At 35.7% G+C, this 27153-nt stretch overlaps 1 protein-coding gene across 1 annotated transcript in view; it reads left to right on the plus strand.

Annotated features, from left to right (window-relative positions):
* The window catches only part of SESTD1 (SEC14 and spectrin domain containing 1), a 65429-nt gene extending 46023 nt beyond the window's left edge, over nucleotides 1-19406 (plus strand). The window contains 8 exon segments of the mRNA XM_006083053.3: nucleotides 3058-3252; nucleotides 3770-3884; nucleotides 5313-5472; nucleotides 9567-9648; nucleotides 10356-10478; nucleotides 11199-11390; nucleotides 13839-13960; nucleotides 16575-19406. Of these exon segments, the coding sequence (XP_006083115.1) occupies nucleotides 3058-3252; nucleotides 3770-3884; nucleotides 5313-5472; nucleotides 9567-9648; nucleotides 10356-10478; nucleotides 11199-11390; nucleotides 13839-13960; nucleotides 16575-16704 (1119 nt within the window). The 3' untranslated portion in view covers nucleotides 16705-19406.
* Nucleotides 19407-27153: the final 7747 nt, after the last annotated feature.

Genomic DNA, 27153 nt, shown 5'->3' on the forward strand with positions numbered 1-27153 from the left:
TGGACAGTGAGGGCTTAGGGCATGGACCCCGCCCCCCCCTTCTTCCCTCCTTTACTGTGAAAATCGCATGTAACTTTAACCCCACCAAAATTTACTAATAGTCTACTGTTGGCTGGAAGCCTTACCAATAACATAAATAGTTGATTAACACATATTTTATATATGTTTTATATATTGTATTACAATAAAGTAAGCTAGAGCCGTGGTCGTCAAACCGTGGCTCGCAAGCCACATGCAGCTCTTTGGCCCCTTGAGTGTGGCCACAAAGTTTCAATCGCACTGTACGTGTGCGCCCGCACGTGGTATTTTGTGGAAGAGCCACACTCAACGGGCCGCAGTTTGCCAACCACTGAGCTAGAGAAAAGAAAATGTTTATTAAGAAAATCATAAGAGAAAATACACTTAGAGTATTTATTGAAAAAAAAAATCCATGTATAAGTGGACCCATGCAATTCAAATCCTGTGTTGTTGAAGGGCCAACTACTTTCTACTTTTGAATAGATTTGAAATTTTTCATTCTAAAAGGTTTGCAAAAGAGAATTGCACCATTTTAACCAATAGATGGCACTGCATTTCACCTTGAGAATAGGTTGATGCCGGATGAACATATTATTATGATGTTTAAGGTAGTCTAACATTTTATTAAAAGCTTTCTTGTCTCTTTGTAAATAAAAGTGAACACTTTAAAGCATGTATTGGAATTTTTCAGGTCTCATGAAAGTCAAATTTCTAGTATATTGATTGGTTAATAGGAGTAGAATTTGGAGAAACTTTTAACATACCATTTTTGTATTAAAACACTTTGTCAAGTATTAAGTTTTAGATTCTTCCTAAGAGCATAATTCACAAATAAAGCTAAACATAAATTTATTAGCTGAGAATTGATTTATATTTTTTTAAAAGATCACTGGCTGTTGTATGGAGAACAGGGAGTAGAGACAAAAAATGAAATAGGAAGGCAGGAGGCTAACAGAATGGAGGCATTATAAGTAATGAGAAATTGTCAGATTCATGGGTTAAGCCAGCAAGACTTGCTCTTGGATTAAGAATTATATGTTTGGCTTTAGCTACTATTAAGTGGGGAAGACTGGGAGAGAAGCAGGTTGGGAGGCTGGAAATCAGTATCTTTGGGGACAAGTTAAATTTTGGATATCTAAAAGTCACCTGAATGAAGATCATTAGTAGACGGTTGCCTATCAGTGTGTATAATTTAGGAGTGGGGTCAGGCGTTGGGAGTTGTAAGCCTATTGGTGTTATTTAAAGGCATGGGACTATATGAAATCATCCAAACCCAATGAATATTGATTTAGAAGCAAAAAGCCTTTGGACACCCATGTCACTCCTAAATGTAAAGGTCAAGAGAGAAAGGAGAGCCTGCGGAGGAAGCCAAAAGGAGCTGTGTGTCTCAGGAAATGAGAAAAAGGCCCTTCAAGGAGGAGGAATTGGTTGTCTTTGTCAAATGCAGCTGAGAAGTCCAGTAAGATAGACTGATAATTTGACAAGAGTGGGAAGCACAAAATTCTGATCAGAGTAGATTAAAAAGAGAACAGGAAATGATAGAATAAGTATAGAGAACTTCTTTCAGGGGGATTTGTGGATTTTTTAAATGGAGCTTTATATATAACAAAATGCACATATTTTGAATGTATGTTTTGTTTTTTAATATAAGATATGTTATTTGTATGCTAATGGAAATAATGTAATTGAAAAAGATGATGATGATGGGAAAGAGAAAAAGAAGATAATTAATTCCAAGAGCAAAGCCTTGTAAAGGCAATAGAGATAGCATATAGCACACAAGTGAAGTGGCTGGTCTTAGAAGCAGAGACAGTTCATTCGTTATTACATTTGGAAGGGCAAAGTATAAGGTTACAAGGAAGGTCATAGATTTGTTGATGAGATGAGAGACTTCTCATCTGATTGCTGCCTAGTGAATTAAGAAGTTAGATTTTTGGTTTGGGGTAAAGAGATGTAAAGGAAGTTGGAGATTTAAGGAGTTAAAGATATTCATGAGAATGGGAAGGTGAATTGACTAGAGAAATGTAATAGAATTGCTAAAGGCCCATTTAGTAATAATTCTTAAAAGACCTATCCATATAATTTTTATTTAGCCATATTCAGCTACTCTCCTGGAGGTACAGTAGGCAAGGACAGCAGGTCTGAGGTTTGACAGGTGACTCTGACGAAAGAAAGGAGAGCCCTCTGGTCAGAGACAGAAGTGAGGACACAAAGCTCTTGAGTGCTGGACAGTGTAACATGCTGAGGTGAACAGATTGGTAGACCCTATGGGTTTGTAGGTGTGAGCATTCTAAAGGATCTGAATTGGAGAGTCAGTAGCTGGTGGTCAGAGAATGGGATTCTGTAAATTGAGATTTGGGGAGCTGTTATATAATGACAGGCTTTTATGTCCATTTGAGTGGTTAGCTGAGGCCAGGTGAGGACAGAATAGTTGGGAATGAGGGAGGGAGTCAAGGAACTGGGAGTTCAATGTTGGGTAAACGCCTACGTGGTGGAAGTCAGTAAGAAAGCTGACGCTGAGAGGAAGGCAGTGACTTTTACTAAACTCCCTGGATGAGGGCATGCGACAACAAAGGTTGGAAAGATGTAATCTGACAGCATGCACTTCAAAGGAGATGTAGTTTTTGAGAGAAGAGGGAGAAGAAATGGTCTGGAAATAGAAATGGGGCCTGAGGCAGCCATCCCTCCTCTCCACCTCTAGGATTGTGGGATGTCAGCTGTGAAAACAAAAACAGCAGTTAGTTAGGAGGGCTGCAGGGCTAACTGCCTTTTCGGAGGGTGGACAGGTGTCATGTAAAGCAAGAAAGAGAAGGAAACAGGCCAGGCTAAGGCTAGAGGAGATTTTGTTCTTGGCAGGAGTGTGTTCCAGGGATTGCAGTGGAAGGATTTGGGGATTGGAGACTTTTCTTCTTAATTTAAATGATTTTGCCTAAGAAAATTCTTTTGTTTATTAGTGTATATGGAGAAATTATTAAATGTCATGTAGGTCTCCATAAACTAATTTTATCCTTAATTTACTTTGCAATGTCTCTATTACAGGAATGGTTCGCAGTGTATGTGGAGCTTAATCAGCAAATTGCAGCACTCTTAAATGCTGGGGATGAGGAAGATCTTGTGGAGCTGAAGTCCCTGCAGCAACAACTTAGTGATGTTTGCTATCGACAGGCCAGTCAGCTGGAATTTAGGCAAAATCTCTTACAAGCAGCCCTTGAATTTCATGGGGTTGCCCAAGATGTAAGTATCTACTCTTAATGCTTTTCTTCTCTTCAAACGATCTGATTACTTATCTGCACATAATTTTTGCAGGTTTGCATGTCTCCTAATTATTTTCCTGGAACAGTAAAATAATGTACTGGTGGGGGAAATGAGATAAAAATCTTTGATTTTTTTTAAGTCAATCTGCATGCACCTAAACTTTTTTTGTCTACATAGAGTGTCCCAACTAGTAGATATATTTTGTTTTTATTGTTTCTCAATGTTTATGCTTTATAACATAGAATGAAATGGAAGTTTCATTACTTTTGTACATTCTGCTGACCTGGATATATTTCTTTGTCTTCCTGGTGCATGCATCTGTGTGTTCTGTCTTCCAGATAACATGTATTCTAATTATGCGTTCTTGTCTTTTAACAGCATAGTCTTTTTTCAAGTATAATTGTGATAACCTCATTAGATATAAACCTCATTAACCATTAAACACTTTAGATGCTGATTACATCAGGGTTATCTCTTTGGTGTCCCTCTGCTTTAGTTGTCTCAGCAGTTGGATGGCTTATTAGGGATGTTGTGCGTAGATGTAGCACCAGCTGATGGAGCATCGATTCAGCAAACTTTAAAACTGCTTGAAGAGAAGCTGAAAAGTGTTGGTAAGCAGATTTTAAAAATGCTGAAACATAAGGGTTCTTTTAAAAAAATATTACCATGGTTACACAAGTCAGCATATACTGAATTAATAATTATTTACAGGAAAAATGACTATAAAAAAGGTTTTATGTTCTCTTGAAGGATGTAATTTATGCTAAAATTTTTATTTTTTTTTATTGTTGGTCAATCACTTCCTTCATTGGACCGTTAGCCTTTCTTATTTACCCAGCTATATCTACAGGTGCTATGTCTTGCATATCCTTATGAACAGTTATTTGTAGTGCATGCATAAACTGTAATTAGCTGTGAAGTGTTCTGTGGTAAACCCTGTATGCCCCAAACTGTTGTTTTATGCAATGATTTTTGTTGTTGCTATATCCTAACCTGTAAAAACATACTTGGTTTGGTTCTGTGAATTTGTTTCTCCAAACTGGAAATATTGCCAAGATTACATACTCTCTAAGCCTTAATGAGATCCAATCTCATTAAGCTAGTTCTCTCACTTGTCATCAAAGCCTTTAAAAATCTAGTAGAGATATAAATACAATGACTTTCCCTAGGTCATGACTGGAGAGGTAGACAGTAGATGCAAAAATGGAAAGTGGGGATGGGTTGAGGGGGACAGGAGGACAAAGGTGATATAGGAGAAGCAGCAGAAACCGAGGGCAGAGATTTAATAGAAAATGGTAACACGTGATTGGACCAAATTAATTACTTTTTGAAAAGGATTTGAAAAATCATGTTTGTATTGGCATTTTACTTGTTTGAGCCTTTGTCATTGTAGCAAATGATATGCATAATACACATGTAGTATTTAATATGCCAAATGAAATTTATTTGAAAATGTCAGAAAATTTCTTAAGCCACACTTTTTAAAAAAAAAAGAAAAAAGAAAAGAAATTCCTGTATACTTTGGAGTATTGCAAACATCCTAAGTGTTGCTTCTTGTTGGGTATAAACTAGGTAGTACCTAAACTCAGAATGTTTAGCATCCTTTGACATTGCTTCAGTGATTTGAAGTCTTGCAACTCATACCTTTTTTTGAACAAAACATTTGCCTTGTTCTAAAAAAAATTGGACTATGTAAAAGCAGAAAGGAAAAAATTGAAAACCCTTACTGATCAAAACAGTAATTCTCACATTTACTGCTTTCAGTTTTAAAAATTAATTATTATCTATGGAAATTAGCCCTTTGGAAATTCTCTTTAAGGACAATTTGGCATTAGGAGGGTGGAGGGAGAATTTCAGTCTGAGTCACATTTAAAGGGGTTTTATTGCTTGAAATGTTCAGAGGACTCCATCCAAGGATAGTTTAATATACAAACTGTTATACTTGGAATTCATGTGCAGTATCTGCTGCAAGGGTTTACTTGAGGGAGGGAAAGCACTTCCTTTGTTTAAGAAACTAAATCTAGCAACTTTTGTTTTAGATGTAGGATTGCAAGGTTTGCGTGAAAAAGGTCAAGGTCTTCTGGATCAGATCTCCAATCAGGCATCCTGGGCATATGGAAAGGATGTAACCATTGAAAATAAAGAAAATGTGGACCACATACAAGGAGTGATGGAAGATATGCAGCTTAGGAAACAAAGGCAAAGTTTGACTACTTATGTTAATTTTTGCTAAGACAACATATTAATTAAAATGAAAAATGATATAATTTATATTTTTTATTCAAACTAAAAGTTTTTACCTGTTTATATAGTAGGCATGTAGTAAGTTTTTTTGTGACTGTAATAATTACTGTATGTAATTATACTAACACATAATGGCAATTTGTTCAATTAATGAATGGGTACTTTTTCCTTTTACTCAGTAGTAAAAATTTCGATTACACTGAAATACTTTTTATACCTATTTCCAGTGTAGCTTCTGACTCTTTTGTCTTTTTAAGAAAACCCTTTTTGGAGAATTTTGCTTTTCAATTTTCATTTGGTTTAGTTGATGTTAAATGTCATCTAAACTGATCTGTTTCTTCATCTAAACTTCTTACTAACAAATTATCATACATCCATTTTTCTCATATTTGCTGTAAAAGGATTAACTATTGATTAATGTTTGTTAAAGTAAGATGATGGGTGAGGGTAAAATGATGTTTAGTTTCATTTGATACAGAATTAGGAATTTAAAGGCTTCTTTGAAAACTCAATTTATAATAGCAACTGCAAGTTATAGTTGTCCCTGTGCATCCAGGGGCATTGGTTCCAGGACCCCCACAGATAGGAAAATTCACGGATGCTCAGATCCTTTATATAAAGTGGTGTTGTATTTGCATATAACCTAAGCACATCCTCCTGTATACTTTAAAGCATCTCTATATTATAATACCTAATACAATGTAAATGGTAGGTAAATAGTTGTTATACTCTATTATTTAGGGAATAATAACCAGAAAAAAAGTCTATACATGTTCAGTACGGATGCAACTGTCGTAGATCTTACTCCATAGCACAAATCAGCAGCAATGTAAGATATTTTTTTGTGAATATTTTCATGTTAAACTCTGCATCTTACACTTGTTCTCTATTTTTTCTGAAACTGTCAAAAAATGACAAATGCTTTTCCATTTACAGAACACTTCATGAAAACCAATGAGTGAGGGCACTAAAATAGGTTCTTCATCCCTAATAAATCACCATAATTTTCACTACATAGTCATGTAAGCAACTACATCACTTTTCTGAATATTTTCAATCCATGGTTGGTGAATCCATGGATGCAGAACCCACAGATAAGAGCCAACTGTGTTTCGAACTAATAGATTAGATTATTCTATGCATATATATACATAGATTAATCTAATCATCTAGAAATTTTTGTACACCTAGAAATTTTAAAGTCAAATATATTTTATTGATTTTTTACAGAGAGGAAGGGAGAGAGATAGAGGGTTAGAAACATCGATGAGAGAGAAACATCGATCAGCTGCCTCCTGCACATCTCCTACTGGGGATGTGCCCGCAACTCAGGTACATGCCCTTGACCGGAATCGAACCTGATTATTCTATGCATATATATACATAGATTAATCTAATCATCTAGAAATTTTTGTACACCTAGAAATTTTAAAGTCAAGAAAACCTACAGAAACTCTCCCCTTACATCTTAGAGAAAACATTCACCAGACAAAAATTCCCTCTACCCTCATATCTGTAAATTTATCTGTTTCACTATTCATTCTCCTCCCAAAGGATGACAGCCCTGCTCTTATCAAAGCCGATCCTTCCATGTACCCTCATGTCTCCTCATTCCATCAATTCCCGTTTTCTACTCTGATTCCTGTCCCTCATTTATTTGCTTAAATATCTCCTATTTTAAAAAATGTAAAGAATCACACACCTTCCTCTTCAACTCTTTCTTTGTCTTCTAGCTCTAGAGCACTCCTTCCTGAAAGTGAAGTCATTTGAAGATCTAATCTACACTCATTTTACTGTCTCACTTTCTCCAATTTACTTTTCAACCTTCTGCAGTCTGGGTTCTCTTACCATTTCACTAAATCTGCTCTTATTGATGTCTACAATGACTTTTTAATTACCATCTATAATAATAAAAGCATAATATGCTAATTAGACCAGACGTCCTTCCGGACAACTGGGATCAAGACAGCCACTGCGGCTGCAAAGGCCTGCTCTTGCATGAATTTTGTGCATCGGGCCTCTAGTCTATAATAAATGCTTGATCTTGCTCAAAATGCAGGAATACTTTTAGTCCTGACCTTGCTTACCCACTCTGAATAGCCTTAGACACAGCTGAATTTTTCTTTCTTCTTGAAACTCCCGGACAACCTTGTCTTCTTTGAAAACACCCTGTTGGTACTCCTCCTGGCACTCTGTTTCTTCTCAGTTTTCAGTTTCTTTGTCCTCCTGCTCATGTCACTGCTTCCAGGGTTTGTTCTGAAGCCAGATTTCCTCTCAGTCTGTGTTCTCCCTGGACAGTCTCACTACTTGAACGACCTTCTTTAATATCATGATTGAGTGGTTATTGCTCTGACACAAACCACTCTCCTGTGCTTTAGACCCATAATTCCACTTGCCTGCTGAGGATCTCCACCTGGATGCCCCATACACTCGTCAAACCAATGTGTCCAGGTTGGAATCATCCGCCCCAAATTGCTCCTCTCCTTTAATTTCCTATCTAGGTTAAAATTGCCAGTGGCTACCAAACTTTGGGTGTATTCTAAAATTTTTACTCTTCCTCATCCCTACAGCCTCATCAAATGTCAACGTTTTGCTGTTTTGTTATCCTAAACATTTCTTTGTTCAAGATTTCTGTTCTCTATCTGTGGTTGTACACAGAGTAATGTTTGTAAAGTGCACTTCTAATTACACAATTACCTTATATAAAATCTCTCTCTCTAAGTGACTTCCTGCTTTCTCAGATGAAGTTCTATCTCCTTGGAATTGTGTAGGAGGTCATAATCCAGTCCTGCATAGTCTCATCTCCTGTAACTTTCCCCAAAATCACATGGTTGTTTTCATTTCCTGAATACCTCATGCTGTTTCATGCGTCCGTGACTCATTTTCTGCCTACTGGATTCCCTCCTTTTTTTAAGGTGCTTATCCTTGCAATCCTTTTTAGATTTCTAAGACAAGTTAATCACTTGTTCCTCCATACTCCCATGAATCCTTTACATGGCTCTACACTAACATTTATCACATTGTTTATGTAAACATCCAACTCCTCAGATGGGCCCATCTTAATACAAGAGACCACGTCTTGATTTTTTCAAGCACATTACTCAATTCCTGACAATGTGTTGAATACATGTATGTCATCATCTTCATCTTTAAAGTGTCTTACATTGTAATGTAACTTCAGATTTTAGAAATAATTAGCATCACTTTCCTTCAGTCCTTTGTAGAATTTTACTTTAACCAAGTTGCATTTTAACAGCTTGCTGTGTGATTTTTGAAGGCATCTTTATAAAAATTGCCTTGTGACAATGACATCTGTATTGTTATTAAGCCTTCTTTTAGAACATCAACTGTAGTGGAGCCCAGGGTCTCCTAGTTAACTAGTTATTGGTATTTGGTATTGCAATGAGACTTCTCCTTCCCACCTAAAGTACATAAAATTGCATGGGAATGAAGGGAATGGATCAGAGCTGACTTAGGTCAAGTCACCTTAAAAGTTTAGGCTGTATATTATCCAGACCTTAGTAAATTTAAAAATACACTGTGTTGTGTTTCTCTGCACCCAGAGAGCTTTAGCGTTTTTTTTTTCTTCTTAAGAATATAGGTAGAGTTTTTGTGTTTCTTTTATTCAAAATTACTTATTACTCTGAGTAATGTAACACAATGAAAAGTGTTACTTTTTTTATTTCCTTGAACATCATCTTCTAAATTAGTATTTGAGAAACTGCATTTTTATCTTTGAAGCTAGTTTAATGATAATTGGCAATGGAGATTTCTTTGGGTTTTAGTGTGCTACTGCATTTATGCTTTGCTTCAGTACTCTGCAGAATCCATGCTATTCTCATGAGAGTTGATGATTCAGTATCATTCAGGTATTTCGAGGTTTTGATGTGATATACATATAGTTATCCTTAAAGTTCTTATAAATTAATACAAAATAGTTGCAATCTCCATAATGTTGGATTAGGTATTTTAGTATACTATAATATGTGTGTGCTATAATAGTTATCAACAATACCAAAATGTTCTAAATTTATGTTTGGGTTTATTAGATGTGAAGACATGGTAGATGTGCGAAGGTTAAAGATGCTTCAAATGGTGCAGTTGTTTAAATGTGAAGAAGATGCTGCCCAGGTAAGGATCAGTTGGCACATTATTTAGTTGGTTTTTTTTTCTCAGAAGATTGATTTCATCCAACTATACACAACTTTTTTATGGTCCTAAGAAGGTAACATGAGGTCAGATTCTAGTTTAAACTTGAAATAATAAAGTTTTGTATTCCCAGTTATCTTATTTGATCTCATTTGATTTACCTTAATGAAATCCTCTATTGAGCTAGAAATTGGGACTAGGTATTATTTATTATTCATCTGTTACCAGTTATATCCCAGGATAAAGGCTGGTTAACACACTGCTTTTTAACTACAAGAGGGTTTTTCAACTAGGCAAACAATTTGCTATCTTTTTGTATTTAGCATCAGAGTACATCATCTCAGCTTGGCGTAGAGGAAATTTGTGATTTTAAATGGTAACATAAAATCATAATATAAAGAGATTTCATTAAGATCTATATGTATGTAATCTATTACAAATCATGTGATAATTTTAAAAGAGTGCTTCCCTTTAATAGGCATTGTCTTTAGATTTTTAAAAATATTGAGTAGGAGGCAAGGTCATTAATTCATGTAGTTTGTCATTGAATGAACTAAGCTATTAGGAACTTAGGTTATAACTAATAGATTAATCAATCACATGATATGATTTTTCTTATAAATATGATATTTTGATATAATAAGTAAAGACTTATGAATCCAGCTTCACTGTTCTTTCTTTTCATTTAGGCAGTAGAATGGCTAAGTGAACTTCTGGATGCTCTGCTTAAGACCCACATCAGATTGGGCGATGATGCCCAGGAAACGAAAGTTTTACTGGAAAAGCATAGAAAATTTGTTGATGTCGCACAGGTGCAGAACTGATTATCTTCCTTTCCTACAAGCTCAGTGTTTGAATAGCTTTCTGCATGATTATAATGTAACTTAACCCTCCAAGTCCCAGAAGGTTAGTTATGTTATTCCAGAAATATCACAGAACTAAGAACATGTCAGCTGGTGCATCCAAACTAGCCTGCACAAACTTGTGAGGGTTTATGTTTTCCCGAATACAGGTTCTGTATGCCTTCTGTGATTTATGTTATATATTATAGGATTTTTTTGGCAATCCAACTCTTCATGAAAGTTAATACAAAATATATGTTAATGCTGTATCTCACCAGCATTAACATTACAACACAGATTTTTTTGTTGTTGTCAAATGTGTCTTAATTAATTTCCCTAATAATTGAATTTACCGTGTAACAGTTGTGGTTTCCTCTGTGGAATACAAAGTGCCTGTTTTTACCCACTTGTCTCGATTAAAGACTGAACAGACATTCTTTTTGGCCTGTGCAATTGAGCCGACTGAGATGGGGAAAACAGAATAAGAAAGAAACTTACTGAAAATGAACTAAAAGTATTGCTTCCCCTGCATTATTTATGCATGTCAATTATTTGTAGTAAGTGCCAGTGGAGTCATTCAGTACTGATTTCCAGGATTGTCACTTAATGGCAACCACAGTCCTCCTGCATGCTTTCCCATCCCTCTTTTCAGAATTCTTTTATTATAATTCCATGTTTACTTTTTTTTAGAGCACTTATGACTATGGAAGACAGTTGCTACAGGCCACCGTTGTGTTGTGCCAATCTTTGCGCTGCACTTCTCGGTCATCTGGGGATACACTTCCTCGACTGAACAGAGTATGGAAGCAATTTACGATAGCATCTGAAGAGAGAGTACATAGGCTGGAAATGGCTATTGCATTCCACTCAAATACCGAAAAGGTTTGCTTTTTTAAAAATGTGGTCACAATAGTATTTATTGTGTATGTTTAAAATATGTTAATCTTAATGTAATATGTGCTTAGTCTGGTTTTAAAAAAATTGATATTCTGTTATTTAAAGTTTGTTTAGATATATTATCTCAGAGAGTTGAAATCAAATTCTCTTAGTAATTGGTACCAGTGGTGGAGTATCATGGTTGGAGAAATTCAAAACCATTCAGTGGTTTTCTGTCCACAGTGCTACTCTTCTCACTGTACCTACTTCCCATAATGTGCTGTCCATTCTTTAGGAGGTCATGACTCCCATCTCATTCATATGCCAAGAAAGGAAACTTTGCTTTGGTACCTCCTATAAATTATCATAAATTATTCAAAAGGGTACTTTTTAATTTTTTAATGTTTAGAGTCTGTCCAACTAAAATGAGAATAAGGATAAAAATTACAACTTTTTTAGAAAAACATTTTTATTGATTTCATAGAGGAAGAGAAAAGAGAGAGAGAAAGAAACATTAGTGATGAGAGAGAATCATTGATCAGCTGCCTCATGCACACCCCCCACTGGGGACCAAGCCTGCAACCCAGGAATGTGCTCTTACTGGGAATGGAACCGTGACCTCCTGGTTCATAGATCGAAGCTCAACCACTTAGCCACACTGGCCAGGCAGAACATATTTTTATGTGTCATCTTTTAAAAAGTAATTCTAGAATTTATTATTTACTGAATTATTTAGTCTCAGAAACCAGAAATGAATATGCAGTGTTATTGGGCAGGTTTTCATAGAACTTTTTTCTTAACTCGGCACAGTGAAAATGTGTATCACCTGAGCTTTGCATTTCCATTCTGAAGAGGAACTTGATTATGTAGTTAGCTTTGTTTTGATCTCTTACAATGAAAGTTTATATATAGGGGATGTTTAGTACAATTTAAAGTAGGAGAAATCAAAGTTTTAAATGTGATAGCCTTGTCTGTCGAACAAAAGAAATGTTTCCAGAAACCTCAGGAACTAAGCAGTTTCTGTCTGTGTTATGAAGTACATTTGTTGGGAGATGTTCATAGTAAACTCTTTCTGACCTGGTCACTGAACTCCACACACAGGGCAGTGTTTAAGGGGCCTAATGATAATGAATGAAAGTATGCAAAATGGCTTAACTTGCTTATCTACTGATTATTTTAATGAAAACTTTTTATTCGAGTATAATATTAACATAATATACAGATCATAAATCATTAATTTTAACAAGATGAGCACACCTGTCCAATCAGTGCACTGTTCAAACAACAGAATGCTACCAGCACCTCAGAGGCTCCCCACTCCTTTCTAGCCACGCTGCTTTTGCTGCCCCTCCCCCTCTCCAAGGTGACCACTGGCCCTATTCTAACACCACTGAAAACTTTTTAGGATGCTGTTTTTAAAGGAATCAGCAAAGGCATTTTAAAATCTAGACCACTTTAAGAAGTCGTATAAGAATATATATATATTCATATTAAATAACCAACTGTTTATTTTTCATTGGCTATAATAGAAAATTAACATTTCTACTTCTACTTCATGGCCTTTATCATACTTATAATAAACTTGATTTAAGGTTATTTTGCTGTGCAAACCTATGGTGAAACCTTTTCCTTTTGACTGTGTTCTGTTTTATACCAGTAAGCGTAAATATAATAACTATAAGCAAATTGTACAGTATGATTGGAAAAATATTTAAATTAAGTCTAGAATTTTAGACTATAAATATGTTCTTTATGAGCTACAATGAAATAAACATAATTGGATTAAGTGAAGTATGTTGCAAAAATAAGTACTTTTTCTTTTTCCTTCCTCAAATTTTTCGAGGTTTTTTTTGGAGTTAAATTTAAATGGTAATAGTTAAGGAGAAACAAATAATATCTTTACAAGGGTTGTAGAACTTCCCTATATTTGAATTATAACCATAGCAGCTTACATCAGTTAACTCAGCAGATCAGTTTTTAAAATAACTATAAATGGTGTAATTAGGCCATCAAATCAGTTATGTGCTTGTACTTGGAGTATATGTTGTTTTGCATTTATATAATTTTTCATTTCTGAAGTCTGTAAAATCTGGAGGTCAAAATCTTTATCTCATTTACATCCCAAGCACTAAGGAAACATATAATAAGTGTTCAATAAATTGTTACTTATTGAATGAAATAATACTTCTTAAGTACAAATAGTTTTCTAGTATTCCCCCCTCCCCCCCCTCAGGAATCACTATTGATCTTTTTCATATTCCAGTTATGTTAGTAGGGATTATGTATCTCATTTTGTTTGAATTTTTTGAGGCAGTTTTGTCAAAAATAAATTTTTCACAATGGTGTACATGAAGATGCTAAAATAAAACAAGATATAAACACCTTCAATCTGCTAAATGTGTTTGAGATTTATTTCCTTTTTCTCTCTTGATGTTGCCCTTTTATTTGTTGCAGATTTTGCAAGACTGTCCAGAAGAGCCTGAAGCTATTAATGATGAGGAGCAATTTGATGAAATTGAAGCAGTTGGGAAATCACTTTTGGATAGATTAACTGTTCCTGTAGTTTATCCTGATGGGTATGGTGCATGTTCTTATAATTTTACTAGAGGCCCGGTGCACGAAATTCCTGCACTCACTAGGGGTGGGCTCAGCCCGGATTGCAAGAGGGCACAGGTCAAGCTGAGGGACCCCGCCGGTGCATGATCGTAGCCGGGGAGGGATACAGGAGGTTGGCCAGTCGAGGAGGGACCGCAGGAGGGCTCCAGGGCATGTCCAGCCTGTCTCGCTCAGTCCCGATCTGCCGGACCCCATCAGCAAGCTAACCTACCAGTCGAGTGTCTGCTCCCTGGTGATCAGTGCACGTCATAGTGAGCGGTTGAGCGACCTTAGCATATCATTAGCATATTACGCTTTGATTGGTTGAATGGACTAAGGACACTTAGCATAATAGGCTTTTATTATATAAGATCTTTTAATCTGTGAGGTCTTTTTATCAGTGAATTCATTAAGAGGAAAACCTGTTTGTTTTAAAAGCCAAGTCAATTAGCTTTGGTCCACATTTTCAATTCCTACAATAAACTGGTTTAAAATGAAACGAAATCTGAACTCGGCTCTTAGCAGCAGTAGCACTTGATACTTGCTGCCATCAAATGTGTTGCTTCTTCACAGCTTGTTGTAGAAGAAGGATCATTGACTAGGTTGACATCCTGGGTTCTAGCCTTGACTATGATGATAGGTACTAGGGTGACCTTGAGCATCATTCAGGGAAGGGGGAGGGACTAATGTTTAGTGAGCTCAGTATATGCCCGGCACCTAGTTAAACACTTCCCCTTCATTACTTTGGCCAGACAGTGCCAGGCTAGTGTGATTATTTCTGATTTACAGATGAAGAAACTGAGGCTCGAAAAAATGGAATAAGGTGTTCAGGATTTCACAGCTTCTAAGTGGAATTAGGATACAAAGTCAGATCTTTCTGGCTCCAAACCCATTCTCTTTTCACTGTGCTGTGTGCAGTACCTGATTCCATGTTTCTTTTCATTTCAAACAGTCGATGATAAAGATATGAAATAATCTCATGCAAATAAATGGGCCAGTAAATGAATCAGAAAGAGTTTTACCCTGAGCATTTAGACCTTCTCAGTGAAGATGATTTAGAGGTAATCAAGAGGATATTTCATTCAAACGATAGGGAAACCAGACCATTGAATACATCTATCCTTACATTTTAGTATAGTACAATGGTTAGGATTGTGGATTCTAACCAGTTGTCTTGGATTTAAATATCAGCACCACCACTTAGTTGCTGTGATACTTTGGTCTAGCCACTTAACCTTTCCTGTGCCTCAATTTTCTCATCTAGATATAGGATTCATACCTCCTCAGATTATAGGTGCAGGGGAATCATATGAGGTAAATGTATATAAACTACTTAAAGCTGACACATAGTGCAACTATTGCTGTGTCATGCATATCAAATGCTTATTTGGAATTGATATTGAAAAGATATATTTTATTCTCTTGAACGAATATTATTCATAGTCTAATATAGAGATAATTACTAGTCGTACCTAAACTTGAACAGTCAGAGCCTATAGTCATGTTATACATCTGCAATGTATGCAAGAGAATAAATCTTAAAATTGTAAGTTGAGCTAGTAACAGTATTAGTGTGCTGCTTCTGGTTGTTCCAGGCCAGAACACCCAGCCCTCCCCAACCCCTATGATTGCATTTCACAGCCAATTGTCTGCCAGTCTCCCTTCTACTCAGGTCAGCCTGGAAATATCTTTCCCTGGTGTTTTTTGCTTGAGCTTCTCCTCCTGTTCTACAAATAGTTTGTGTGTCATTTCCTCATCCTTTTAAGATAAAATAAGTTAATTCTGTATTATTCAAATTTGATAACCACACCTTTAATAATTGGAATTTTTATTCCATTTCATACAATAATTTGTGTCATATAAAATCTGTTTGATGGTAAAATTATTCAGATTCATCTTTTGTAACATTCTCTTGGGAAAATATTTAAAAAATGTTTTTTCTGGAGTCATCGCTTAAAGACCCAGGTTCAGATCTTAGTTTTTCCACTGTGTGATCTTAGTTAAGCCACTTAATTTTCTACACTTCCCTTTTCTGATCTAAAAAATGAAAAGCTTAAACAGATAATTTTCAAGAATTCTTCTACCTCTAAAAGATTCTGTGACTCTGAAAACAGAATCTTTGCAGGTAGGATAAAATTAAATGATTTTTCTATGTCCGAAATGATACCTTAACATTAAATGGATATTCATTTGGTAACTATATTAGAAGTGAGTGTAAATAGTCCTTAGCACTGAAGTACACAAACTTTGGATTTGTGTGTGCTGTGGACCCCATATTGAAAAACAAAAATATCAGTGTTTCATTGATATTTGCATAGCTTGGTTACATTATTGAGATTATCCTAAGTACACTTAATATGACATTTATACCACTAATATACTTGTCTTGACATTTTTTAATATATTTTATGCCGTTTAAAAAATGTTCCTCCTACTGAATTACTACTCAAAGATAAACAGTATGATCTACAAATGAACTAATGGCTTATCACAGAGGTAATTTTTATGCTAATTTTTTGCTTCCTTTTGTATTTGCTGTGGTCAGTGGATCTGTATTAATGTGAATGGGGTTTTTCTCTTTGTTTTGATTTTTAGAACTGAACAGTATTTTGGGAGTCCAAGTGACATGGCTTCTACTGCAGAACACATCAGAGACAGGATGAAACTAGTTAGTCTCAAAAGACAGCAGCTGAGACATCCTGAAATGATGACCACAGAGAGCTAATGGCAACCAGCTTCCCACAGATCTGCGTTCACAATAATCCTGCATGTCATCGGCATACTGCAGCATTAGCCACAATACATTAAGATACATTTCACAGCCAAGATAAGCCTCATTTCTTTCCATTATACATTTCTCTCTACATGTTAACACCTTGCAACTACCAAGGCATAATTATTTAACATGCTTTGAGACCATAGACTCCAAGTATCTTAAAAGAAGGAACTATAAACATTGCACTGAAAACCTGCTTTAAAGCTTTACCTGATCTGTCAGTTTGTAGATGAACAACTGATAATAAGCTTTGAGTGGTGCTAATAAGAGTTTAGGAATTCTCTATATAAAAATAATTGCCCTTCCTCCCCAGGTGATGTAATAAATTTAGACTATAGTAAAATGGTTATTAGTAAACAGTGGTGTCCTCAAAATTTTACTTTTTAATTTTTCTTCAAAATTGATTATTTTTATTGTGTCAGTATGAAGAAAACATTCAGATATTTGATATATCAGTCTTTGAAAGACATTTTCCTATTTGTAATGATAATGTATTAAAAGTTGTTTGTGCTTAATAAAAGGCTTCTTTTAAACATCGTATTTAATTTGGTGGTTATATCCTATTTCCAAACATGAGTGCCTTATTAAAAAGGGCATTCTTAGGATTGTGAGGATGGTTTAATACTTGTTTTTTCAAGTTGGTTGCATGTGTTTTAGCCTGAAGATTCATATATAAGCATGTGTATATAATAAATAAGCATGTTTTATCATGAAAAATTAATTGTTAAGAACAGTTTAGGTCTTTAAGAACTTACAAGTAATGGGAATACTGTTTCTAATTTTTCTCTATTTCAACTTGAAAAAATGTTATTCAAATTATTAACTACCCTGCAGATACTTTGTTTTGGAGGAGGAGGCTGGGGAAGAAGGCATACACAATTACTTAAGTGTAATCCTTTATATCAGAGTTATCTTTCTGGAACTAAAGTAGCAGTTGTTAAGTTTAAATTCTTATGCTAGGCTAGAAGCAAAATTCTGAAGTCTAATGAAGAACTGTGCAGCTCTTTTAGATATAAGATTTATAAAATGCTAGTGCTTTTAAGTTTATATGGTAAATGCATATAATTTAATTTTTGTTGAAGAAAATGTTTTTTGAAAAAGATTAAAAATAATTTTTTAGTGCATAACATAAAATTATGCAAACAATTGTATGCTGTTTCCTTTTTGTCTTCAGAATGCTCATGTATCCTCCAGTGTAAAAAGTTCTCTCTGAGCCTGCTGGTTTCTCTAGCCTTTTTCACACTGCCAGACTTCTTGGAGAGATCCTTATCCATTACCCCACATCCTCACTGCTCAGTGCTCGGCACCTTGCAGTCTGCTTTACACAGCACTGCACTGAAACTGTTCTCAATGGGCCCCCAATTAGTGAATTAAATGATTTTTTTTCAGCCTGCATTTTTATCTTCCTCTGTCTGCAACATTTACACCATTGAGCATCCTTTCCTGGACAGTGCCCCCACATACACCTTGAAGATAGTATCCTCTGCCATAACTGTGAATGCAGTCACATCACTCTTACCAGTATTTGAAATATATGTACAAATGTGCTCTCTCAGGTTCTGTCTTCAGAATGCTTCATAATCTCATCCCTAGGGTTTCTATTTTATCTCAATGTCCTGTTATACATCTGGCCCAAAATTCTAGATCTTTGAACTACCTACTTGACATTTTGCCCTAGATGAAGTTAGTTATAATATTTTTTACCTTTCTCTTGGAGCAATTTTGGTTAAAGGTGCCACCTTTTTTTCTAGTCAAACATGCCAGAAGATCTGGGGGCAACATTCGAATGCCCCCTCTTGTCTTGTGCTGTCACTGCTTCTGAGAACACCCAGGAAGTTCTTTCTATATTTGATGATCCTCTCAGTCTTTTAGGGCTTGACTTCTATGAGCATAAACTTTTGTGATTCTTCACTGTAGTCTTCATGATGGTGCTAACCACATGCTACAATTGTTACATCTACTTGCGACATTATAAGCTCTTTTGAGAGAAGGAATCTTGCTCATGTATAATAGTTGCTCAGTTTCCCTGAATGTAAATATTTTTTATAGGCATTAGTAATAATCCCTCATGTTGTAGTTTGAGGTTTGTCTCAAACATATTTTCTAACATTAGGACTGAGTTGTGAGTGGATCTATTCAATAAGGAAGTCATTTGGTATTTTAGATATGTTGATATTAGCTAATTTAGATATTTGGTTACACCTAATATCTATTTCTTCTGAATTTTGGAGTAGTTTGAATGTTTTTATTAAGACTGCTAGAAAAGGACTGGATTGTAAGTAATGAGACACTCACTTCTACCATCAACTCACCTGCTTATCAAATGAGTTAATTTTTATATGCCTTAAGCTATCCTGATTACAACAAAAGTAAAGTAAGGCAGTATCTAGAAATGTTATTTGTAATTTGAGTATTTTAGATGAAGCTGAATGCGCTTGTAACATAATAAATATTGTTGCTCTTCATTTGTAAATTTGCTGCTTTCTATATGTCAATCTGTATATACACATACCGTTATGAATGAAAACCCAACAATGCCCTAATGTGATTTTTTTCATAGTTCATTTAGGGTACATGTGAAGGAAGTAACTGCAGTCTTTGAAATCGCAAGCTTTTTGTATGTAATAAATTAGCATTGGCTGGCAAATGGAAAACGAACCATCGTTTCTAATTGGTATATGCCACAACTTTCCATTACTTTAGCCCATCTCAGGGACTTCTTGAAGTGTTAATTGGGCTAGTTTTAGTTTGGTTTGGTTTGATTTGGGGGATTTGTTTTTCCTTCTTACCATGTATTTATTTGCTCCTGTGTAAATTCAGTATTGGTAGTTTGGGCATTTATTTACACATGTCTAGCCTAGCAGTGCTATAATGCAAAGATGATTAATTTCATCTCAGATAAAACTGGTTTTGTCCCCAGGCCTCATTGTTGATGACCTTATTCTGCTAGGGTGACATTGGTGACACGGGATGAAACTGTTCAGCCTGCCAGCTAGGATGTTGATTTTAGGTCTAGGATTCATTGCTGTGGAGAAGACTGGATACATCTCTCACTTTATAGGCATTTAAATTGGCCAGTGTTTGCAAGTATTACCTAGGATTAATGTGTTTGTTGTTTGTCTCATCACCTGATCAGTTGACATATGGTGTGCTATTTAGTTTGTTATTTAGTTAGTGGCATACTGCTTAATATGAACATGACAATTTTATGGTAGTGCTGAGCAAACCATACTTTCTGATAGAAGCCCATTGTAACCAATGGCATGATTGTGAGATTAGCCGAACCTATCTCACTATACAGTCTACTTTTGGAGAAAATAAAGAGTTCTTGACTACATTTTAGTAAGTTCCTTGCCAGAGAGATTGGATAGATATTACTATGTACTATGGTTGTTAAACTCCTCCATATCTTGAACTTATTAAAAATGGTACAACCCTAGCCAGTTTTCTCAGTGGGTAGAGTGTTGGCCATGGGACAGAAGGGTCTCGGGTTCAATTCCGGGTCAAGGGCATATACGGTTGCAGGCTGGATCCCTGGCTCCGGAGGCAACCAATGGATGTGTCTCTCTCACATCAATATTTTTCTTTTCTCTCTCTCCCTCTCCTCCCACTCTCTAGACATCAGTGGAAAAATATCCTCAGGTGAGGATTAAAAACAAAAAAAGGTACAGGAATTTAACATCAGTAAATATCATCAATGACAATATTAACATGATTGGGATACCTTTGCTTAAACCAGTTGTTCTCAACCTTCTGGCCCTTTAAATACAGTTCCTCATGTTTGACCCAACCATAAAATTATTTTCGTTGCTACTTCATAACTGTAATGTTGCTACTGTTATGAATCACAATGTAAATATCTGATATGCAAGATGATCTTAGGCGACCCCTGTGAAGGGTCGTTCCACCCCCAAAGGGGCCGTGACCCACAGGTTGAGAACCGCTGGCTTAAACCCTCCCCCAAAGGGAAATTTCTCTAGGATTAAAAAGGTGGGCTAAAACATAGCTGAATACAGTTAACCTAATTAACAAGCTTACCAGTGTTAACTTTCAGTTCTAAAAATAAAAAGCTTCAGTTGGGAGTGGAAGTACTCTTCTGTAGGGTAACCAATAACTTGATAAGGCAAAATGAAGTACAGATTTAACATGACATTATTTGACTTCAGTATGTGCTACTGGAAAGTAGTTTTTGCTAATAAGTATAAATGATGGCAAGATCATAAATGCTAAGTAATAGAGTGAATATAATGCAAAGAGTTGAGTTGACTACTTGACTTAAAAATCTAGCTTTGCCATTTACTGACCTTGGTAAAAACCACTAAACTTCTTCCCTGTATCTGTAAATTACAGACATCATATCAAATAATATCAAGAGTGAAATACAATCATGTTTAAAAAATATTTTGAAAGCTAAAATGTTATCCAAAATGGAAATTATTATTAGTATAATCATCTTTCCAGAATAGAAAATAGGGCATTCTTTAATTCTGCTTTTGCCTCAGATGACAAGCATGGGGTCATGTGGAAATAGCACATTGTTTATGCTCACTACCCTAAGCTCTATTTCCCTGACATTCAGAATTGCTTACTGAAAATACTAAGGGTGGATGAGCTCATGGTTAAATAACAAGACTTTTAAATCTGACAGATTAACTCTCTATGGCAGTGTGGTAGAGCAGCAAGAAGCAAGAAAAGTGAAGAGTGTCACCTCCTTTGAGGTTGACAGGACATGACACAATTCCATTAATAAATAAGTAAAGGAAAATCCTACCTGGAGTGGATCCTACTGACCCAGCACCAATCTATAGAAACAACCAGAGCACAGACCTGTTAATATATTTATATTTATAAAGTATCCCAATAATGAGGTAGAAAACATGACTTGAGACCACCCTTAGTTCTGTTAGGGTTAGAGAAGAGAAAGCTTGATAAGCTTTAGCAGTGATAAGAATAGAAAAAGGCTGTAACAGAGATTGATAGAACTAAGGATCCTCTGAGAGCACAATAGGGAAATGATTAAGAATGAAGAAAGTTCACAGATACGATACTGTAACATGACTAATATTACATAATCAAGATGAGTTTTGTTAGAGGACTCTTACGGAGCAGTACATCTGATACCTGTGTATAATGATACAGGAATTTTTAGCAGATAACTAAAAATAGTTACCAACTTCGAGGTAAGAATAGTGTTGTTAGTGGATTTTTAGTCAGGACTGTGAAAAACTATTTCTGAAAAAGGGCTATTGAAGTCTGAATCCATTCTTAGTGAATCTGAAAGAAGCACCTTAGAAGTATTTACAAGTAAAATGCCATCTCTCTAGGGTGTCCCCCAATTGTCCCTCAGAGAGACAGGAGGATGATTCGGATGTCCTTTCACTCAGAACATAGAGGCCTGTTCACTAAGACAAAGCCTCACATCATGTTTTGGGTCTACATGTCTTTTCTGATAATTACCCTGGTTCTTTTTTAGTTCAGAAATCATGGTAAAAACAATTTCTAAGCTTGACTTTTCTCTTGAGAATGTTTCTTCATCTTAGTTCTTATGTTAGTCTACACAGTGAACAAATTTGCTTAGAATGTATGAAAATGTATATGTATATTGTTTTTGAACCAGCATAGATTTGAGAACTCATTACTCACCTCACACTCTGGAATGTCCTTTCACAAGCTGTTACGTTTCTAAATTGACACTGATTGGAAGAATTTGATGGTTATATTAACATGGGATCAATAATGAAAATTTTCAGCAGCATTTTTTGGTAAGCTTGTACCCTGGATTTTTTCCCCAACAGTTTATTATAAAAAATTTTCAAACATAAAAGTTAGAATTTTATAGTGCACTCACCATTCAGATGCTAGTTCACATTAATTATGCTTGTATTGTCACATATCTGTCCATCCAATTCAGATCACCTTTTGATGCATTATAACTTTCAGACATCTATACACTTCATACTACTTCCACATACCACATCATTATTCAACATTTGCTTATGCTTTCTTATGTAAAATTAGGACACGACGAAATGCATAAATCTTAAGTGTGCATCCACTGAGTTTTGGCAAATCTAATACAGTGCTATCAAAATATAAAGCATTATCAGAAAATTCATACATGGCCCTTTCCACCCCACTCCACAAAGGCACCACTGTTCTTTTTCTATCACAAACCAAATTTGTTCTAGATCTTTGTGTAAATAGAATCACACAGCATGTACTCTTTCTAGAAGTACCATGTTTGAGAGATTTATCCATGTTGTTTGGTGTATTGGTAGTTCATTTCAGTTTTATTGCTGAGTAGTACTCCATTGTATGACTACAGTGCAGTTTATCCATTTTCCTGATTATGAATACCAGGGCTGTCTCCAATAGTGGCAGCTATAAATAAAGCTGCTATGACATTGTTAACATAAGTCTAATGTGAACACAAGCTTTCATTTCTCTTGGGTGCATACCTAGGATTAGAATTTCTGTGTCATTGGGTAGTTTAAAAAGAAATGGCCATACCTTTCCCCAATGTGGTTGTACTGTGTGTTGGATTTTCACTATATTTTTGGATGTGTAGAAAGATGTAAACTTTTTTTTTTATGATCCATATTTGAAATACTAGAAGTTGTTTTCAGATAGAATTGACATTGTTCCTGGTTTTGCAATTAGTGTTTTTGAGGAAAGCAAAGACCTGTCTGCCCAAAACAGTCCCCAAGGGGTTCGTGTACCTGAAATTTTAGCATCAGTTTCACTCTTTGAAAGATTAAAGCATTTACCCAAGTATGGTGATACGTTAGCTAGAAGAAACAGTACTGATTTGTTTATGCTACTAACTTGCCACCCATCTTCAGTAGGTAAAATAAAATTGATAATTGAACAGAAAAGATTATTTCTGTTTAATGGAAGCAGAGTGGGTAATAAAAAAAACATATATTGTCAGTCCCAGGTACAGCAATGTGAGAGAGAACCATCTAGACCCCCAAATGGCAGTCAAGAAACCCGAAAACTGGCTGGGAAGAATTCTACCTCATGGTTGTGCATAGGGGATAGCTATGTTTTTGCAGGGCGTTTTAGCATTTACAAATCCTATTTTAGCGTTGTCTTTTTATTCTGTACCACCCAGCTACAGTTATTTCACACCCTAGTGACTTATCCATTGTGTTTTATCCTCTCCTGTTCTATTACATAAAACAGTTACTTGTATATGCCTATAAAATCATAATATTTATGTTTCCAATGCTCATGTTCAAAGATATTTATGTATGGTTCATCCAGTCTTTCCTATTCAACTTTTAAGGGCTGGGATATTTTGCCTCTACTGTAAATCCTTATAATGTTCTATACATTGTAAATGCAATAAAATGTTAAAATTATAGTTAATGGCAGCAGATTTTTATATGTATTTATTTGATAGTGTTATCACTTTGGATAATAAGTTTGTTTTCTGTTAATAAAGATTGTTCATAAAGTCTAGGGAGAATTAAGTCATACTGGTTTCTTTAACATAACCTAATGAATTCTGCATCTCTCCACATTACTTTTTTGTAAAACTAAATTTTTACCAACATTTTCTCAAATCTCTGATTAAAACTAAAATGTAACTCCTTTATTTTGAGATAATCTGGAGTCTTAGAAGACAGAGGTTAAATACCCTCTCTTTTATGTTCTTTTTGTTTCCAACAACCTCCATCAGGCTTGGCACAGAAATCCAGGGCTTTCACTAAGTCCTACATTGTCAGAAATTATTAGTTTCTCAATTAATGGGTAATGGGTAAATTTTGTTTCTTCTACCAAAAAGTTCATTTTTAAGACCTAGAAAGTCAATGTGTATTTGGGGCTGGGAAAGCATATTAGAACAAAACTATGTTTAAAATAACAGAATTAGTCATATTATGCTGTAAATAATAGCAGCTCCAGAATGGCTACAATGAATTTAGAATTTCCAGAATTTGGAAATTAGCAAGCCTTATACCTTTTAGCGGGTTTTTCCTTAAGGGCTATAAGCATAATGATCAGAGAAGAGAGAGTAGACAAGACTACAAGTTTGCGTTTTGAGGGCCCACATTCCAAATGTAAAATATTTCGTCTTGTAAAGACTCCCCATCTAGAAGGGGTCATACTTCAACTCGCTGTCAGCACAGATGGTGTACATCCTGACCGAGGAGAGCAGGAGGGAACAGAGAGGCACAGAAAGAGACTTCTACCTTGCAATTCTCCATGAGTTGGTCTGACTGTTTTCATCTACAAAATTTGCAAATCCAAAAGTAGTTAGGAGATGTAATTCTGAGGACTGGTTTTAAATAAAATATTATTTATATCCTGAATGTACATTCTGAACCAAAGAGCTCCCTTCTAGTTCCTTGATCTCTAGGTTGTTTGTTTTTTTTTAAAGAAATGAGTTTGATTCTATCATTGGGTTTGATTGAAATGTCCCTTTGCTTCCACCATGTTACCCAAGCCTAATCAGTCTGTGAATGCCAATGGTGAGGGAGTATCACATTGCAGTAGTAACTCAAATTTGTTTAACCATATTATTTGTTTATATGTTCTGCCACCTGTTTGACCTGGCCTGTTTGGACCCACTTAGCCAAATCTATCTGTGATCTGTGGTGATTGATGATATAGCCAAATTAACCTCCCATTCTGTCCATGTACCTACCAACTGTGATGGGCAAATGTGATTCCAAAAGTTGGAAGAAGAATCTCTTGACTTGAACAACCAATGAGTCAAAGAAGTCAAAGGGAAATAAAAAAAAAATACCATAAAACTAATGACAATGGAAACACAACATACCAAAATCTATAGGATGCTTCAAGAGCAGTTTTAAAAAAATATATAATTTCAGAGAGGGGAGAGGGATAGAGATAACGATGAGAAAGAATCATTGATTGGCTGCCTCCTGCAAGCCCCCTACTTGGGATTGAGCCCACAACCCAGCCATGAGCCCTGACTGGGAATCAAACTGTGACCTGGATGAGCTCAACCACTGAACCACACCAGCTGAGCTGCAAAAGCAGTTTTAAGAGAGACATTTATAGTGATAAATTCCTACCGGTAGATTAAGAAAAATGATCTCAAACTAATTTTATACCTCAAGGAACTAGAAAAAGGCAAACAAACTATGCCAAAGTTAAGAAAAGAAAGAAAATAATGAAGATCGGAGCAGAAATAAATGAGACCAGAAAGACAATAGAAAAGGTCAATAAAACAGGATTTTTCTCAAAAAGATAAAACAGACAAACCTTTAGCTTGATTAAGAAAAAAATACAGGCTTAAAATCAGAAATGAAAGAGGATACATTACAACCACTACTACAGAAGTAGAAAGGATTATAAAACCATTATGAACAATTACATGCCAACAAACTGGATAATCTAGAATCTTACCTAATAGACAAACATGTAAATTAACCATCCCTCCACTACGCTCACCAGCCAATCAGGAGAGTATGCAAATTAACCCAACAAAGATGGCAGTTAATTTGCATATGTAGGCAAAGCGGCTGAGTGAAGACCGAAGGCTCCGTCCAGAGCCATGAGGACTGAAGGCTCCATCCGGAGCCATGAGGACTGAAAACTCCGGCTGGAGTGAAGGCCTGGGTCCCGGGTGCCAGTGCCGGCAGCCAGAGGAAGGGAAGGCCTATTGCACAAATCTCTTCATGCAACTGGCCTCTAGTAAATAGATAAATGCCTAGAGACAACCTACCAAGACTGAATGATGAAGAGATAGAAAATTCAAACAGTTCAACAACAAGGAGACTGAATCAGTAATCAGAAACCTCCCAACAAGGAAAAATACAGGACCAGATGGTCACTGGTAAATACTGCTAAACATTTAAGAAGAATTAATACCAATCCTTCTCAAACTCTTCCAAAAAATTAGAGGAGAGAGCATTTCCAAATTCATTTTACAAGGCTAGCATTACTTTGATAGCACAGCCAGATAAGAACACTGTAAGAAAAGAAACTTACAGACCAATATCCTTGATGAATATAGAGGCAAAAATTCTCAACAAAATATTAGCAAACCAAATTCAATAACACATTAAAAGGTTCATACATCATAATCAAGCAGGATTTATCTCTCGGATGCAAGGATGGTTCAACACATGCAAATCAATAAATGGGATACACCATATACACCATATTAATAGAGTTATAGGTAAAATCATGATAATCTTAACAGGTGCAGAAAAGTTATTTGACAAGATACAGCACCCATTCATGATAAAAACTCAACAAATTTAGTAGAAGGAACACACCTCAACACAATAAAGGCCATATATGATAAGCCCACAGCTAACATCATACTCAATGATGAAAGATTTAAAGTTCTTCCTCTAAGTCTTAGATCAGGAACATGACAAGGAGGTCTACCAGTACTCAAATCACTCTTACTCAACATCA

Source organism: Myotis lucifugus, unplaced genomic scaffold (assembly GCF_000147115.1).
Source record: "Myotis lucifugus unplaced genomic scaffold, Myoluc2.0 scaffold_5, whole genome shotgun sequence".
Lineage (NCBI taxonomy): Eukaryota > Metazoa > Chordata > Mammalia > Chiroptera > Vespertilionidae > Myotis > Myotis lucifugus.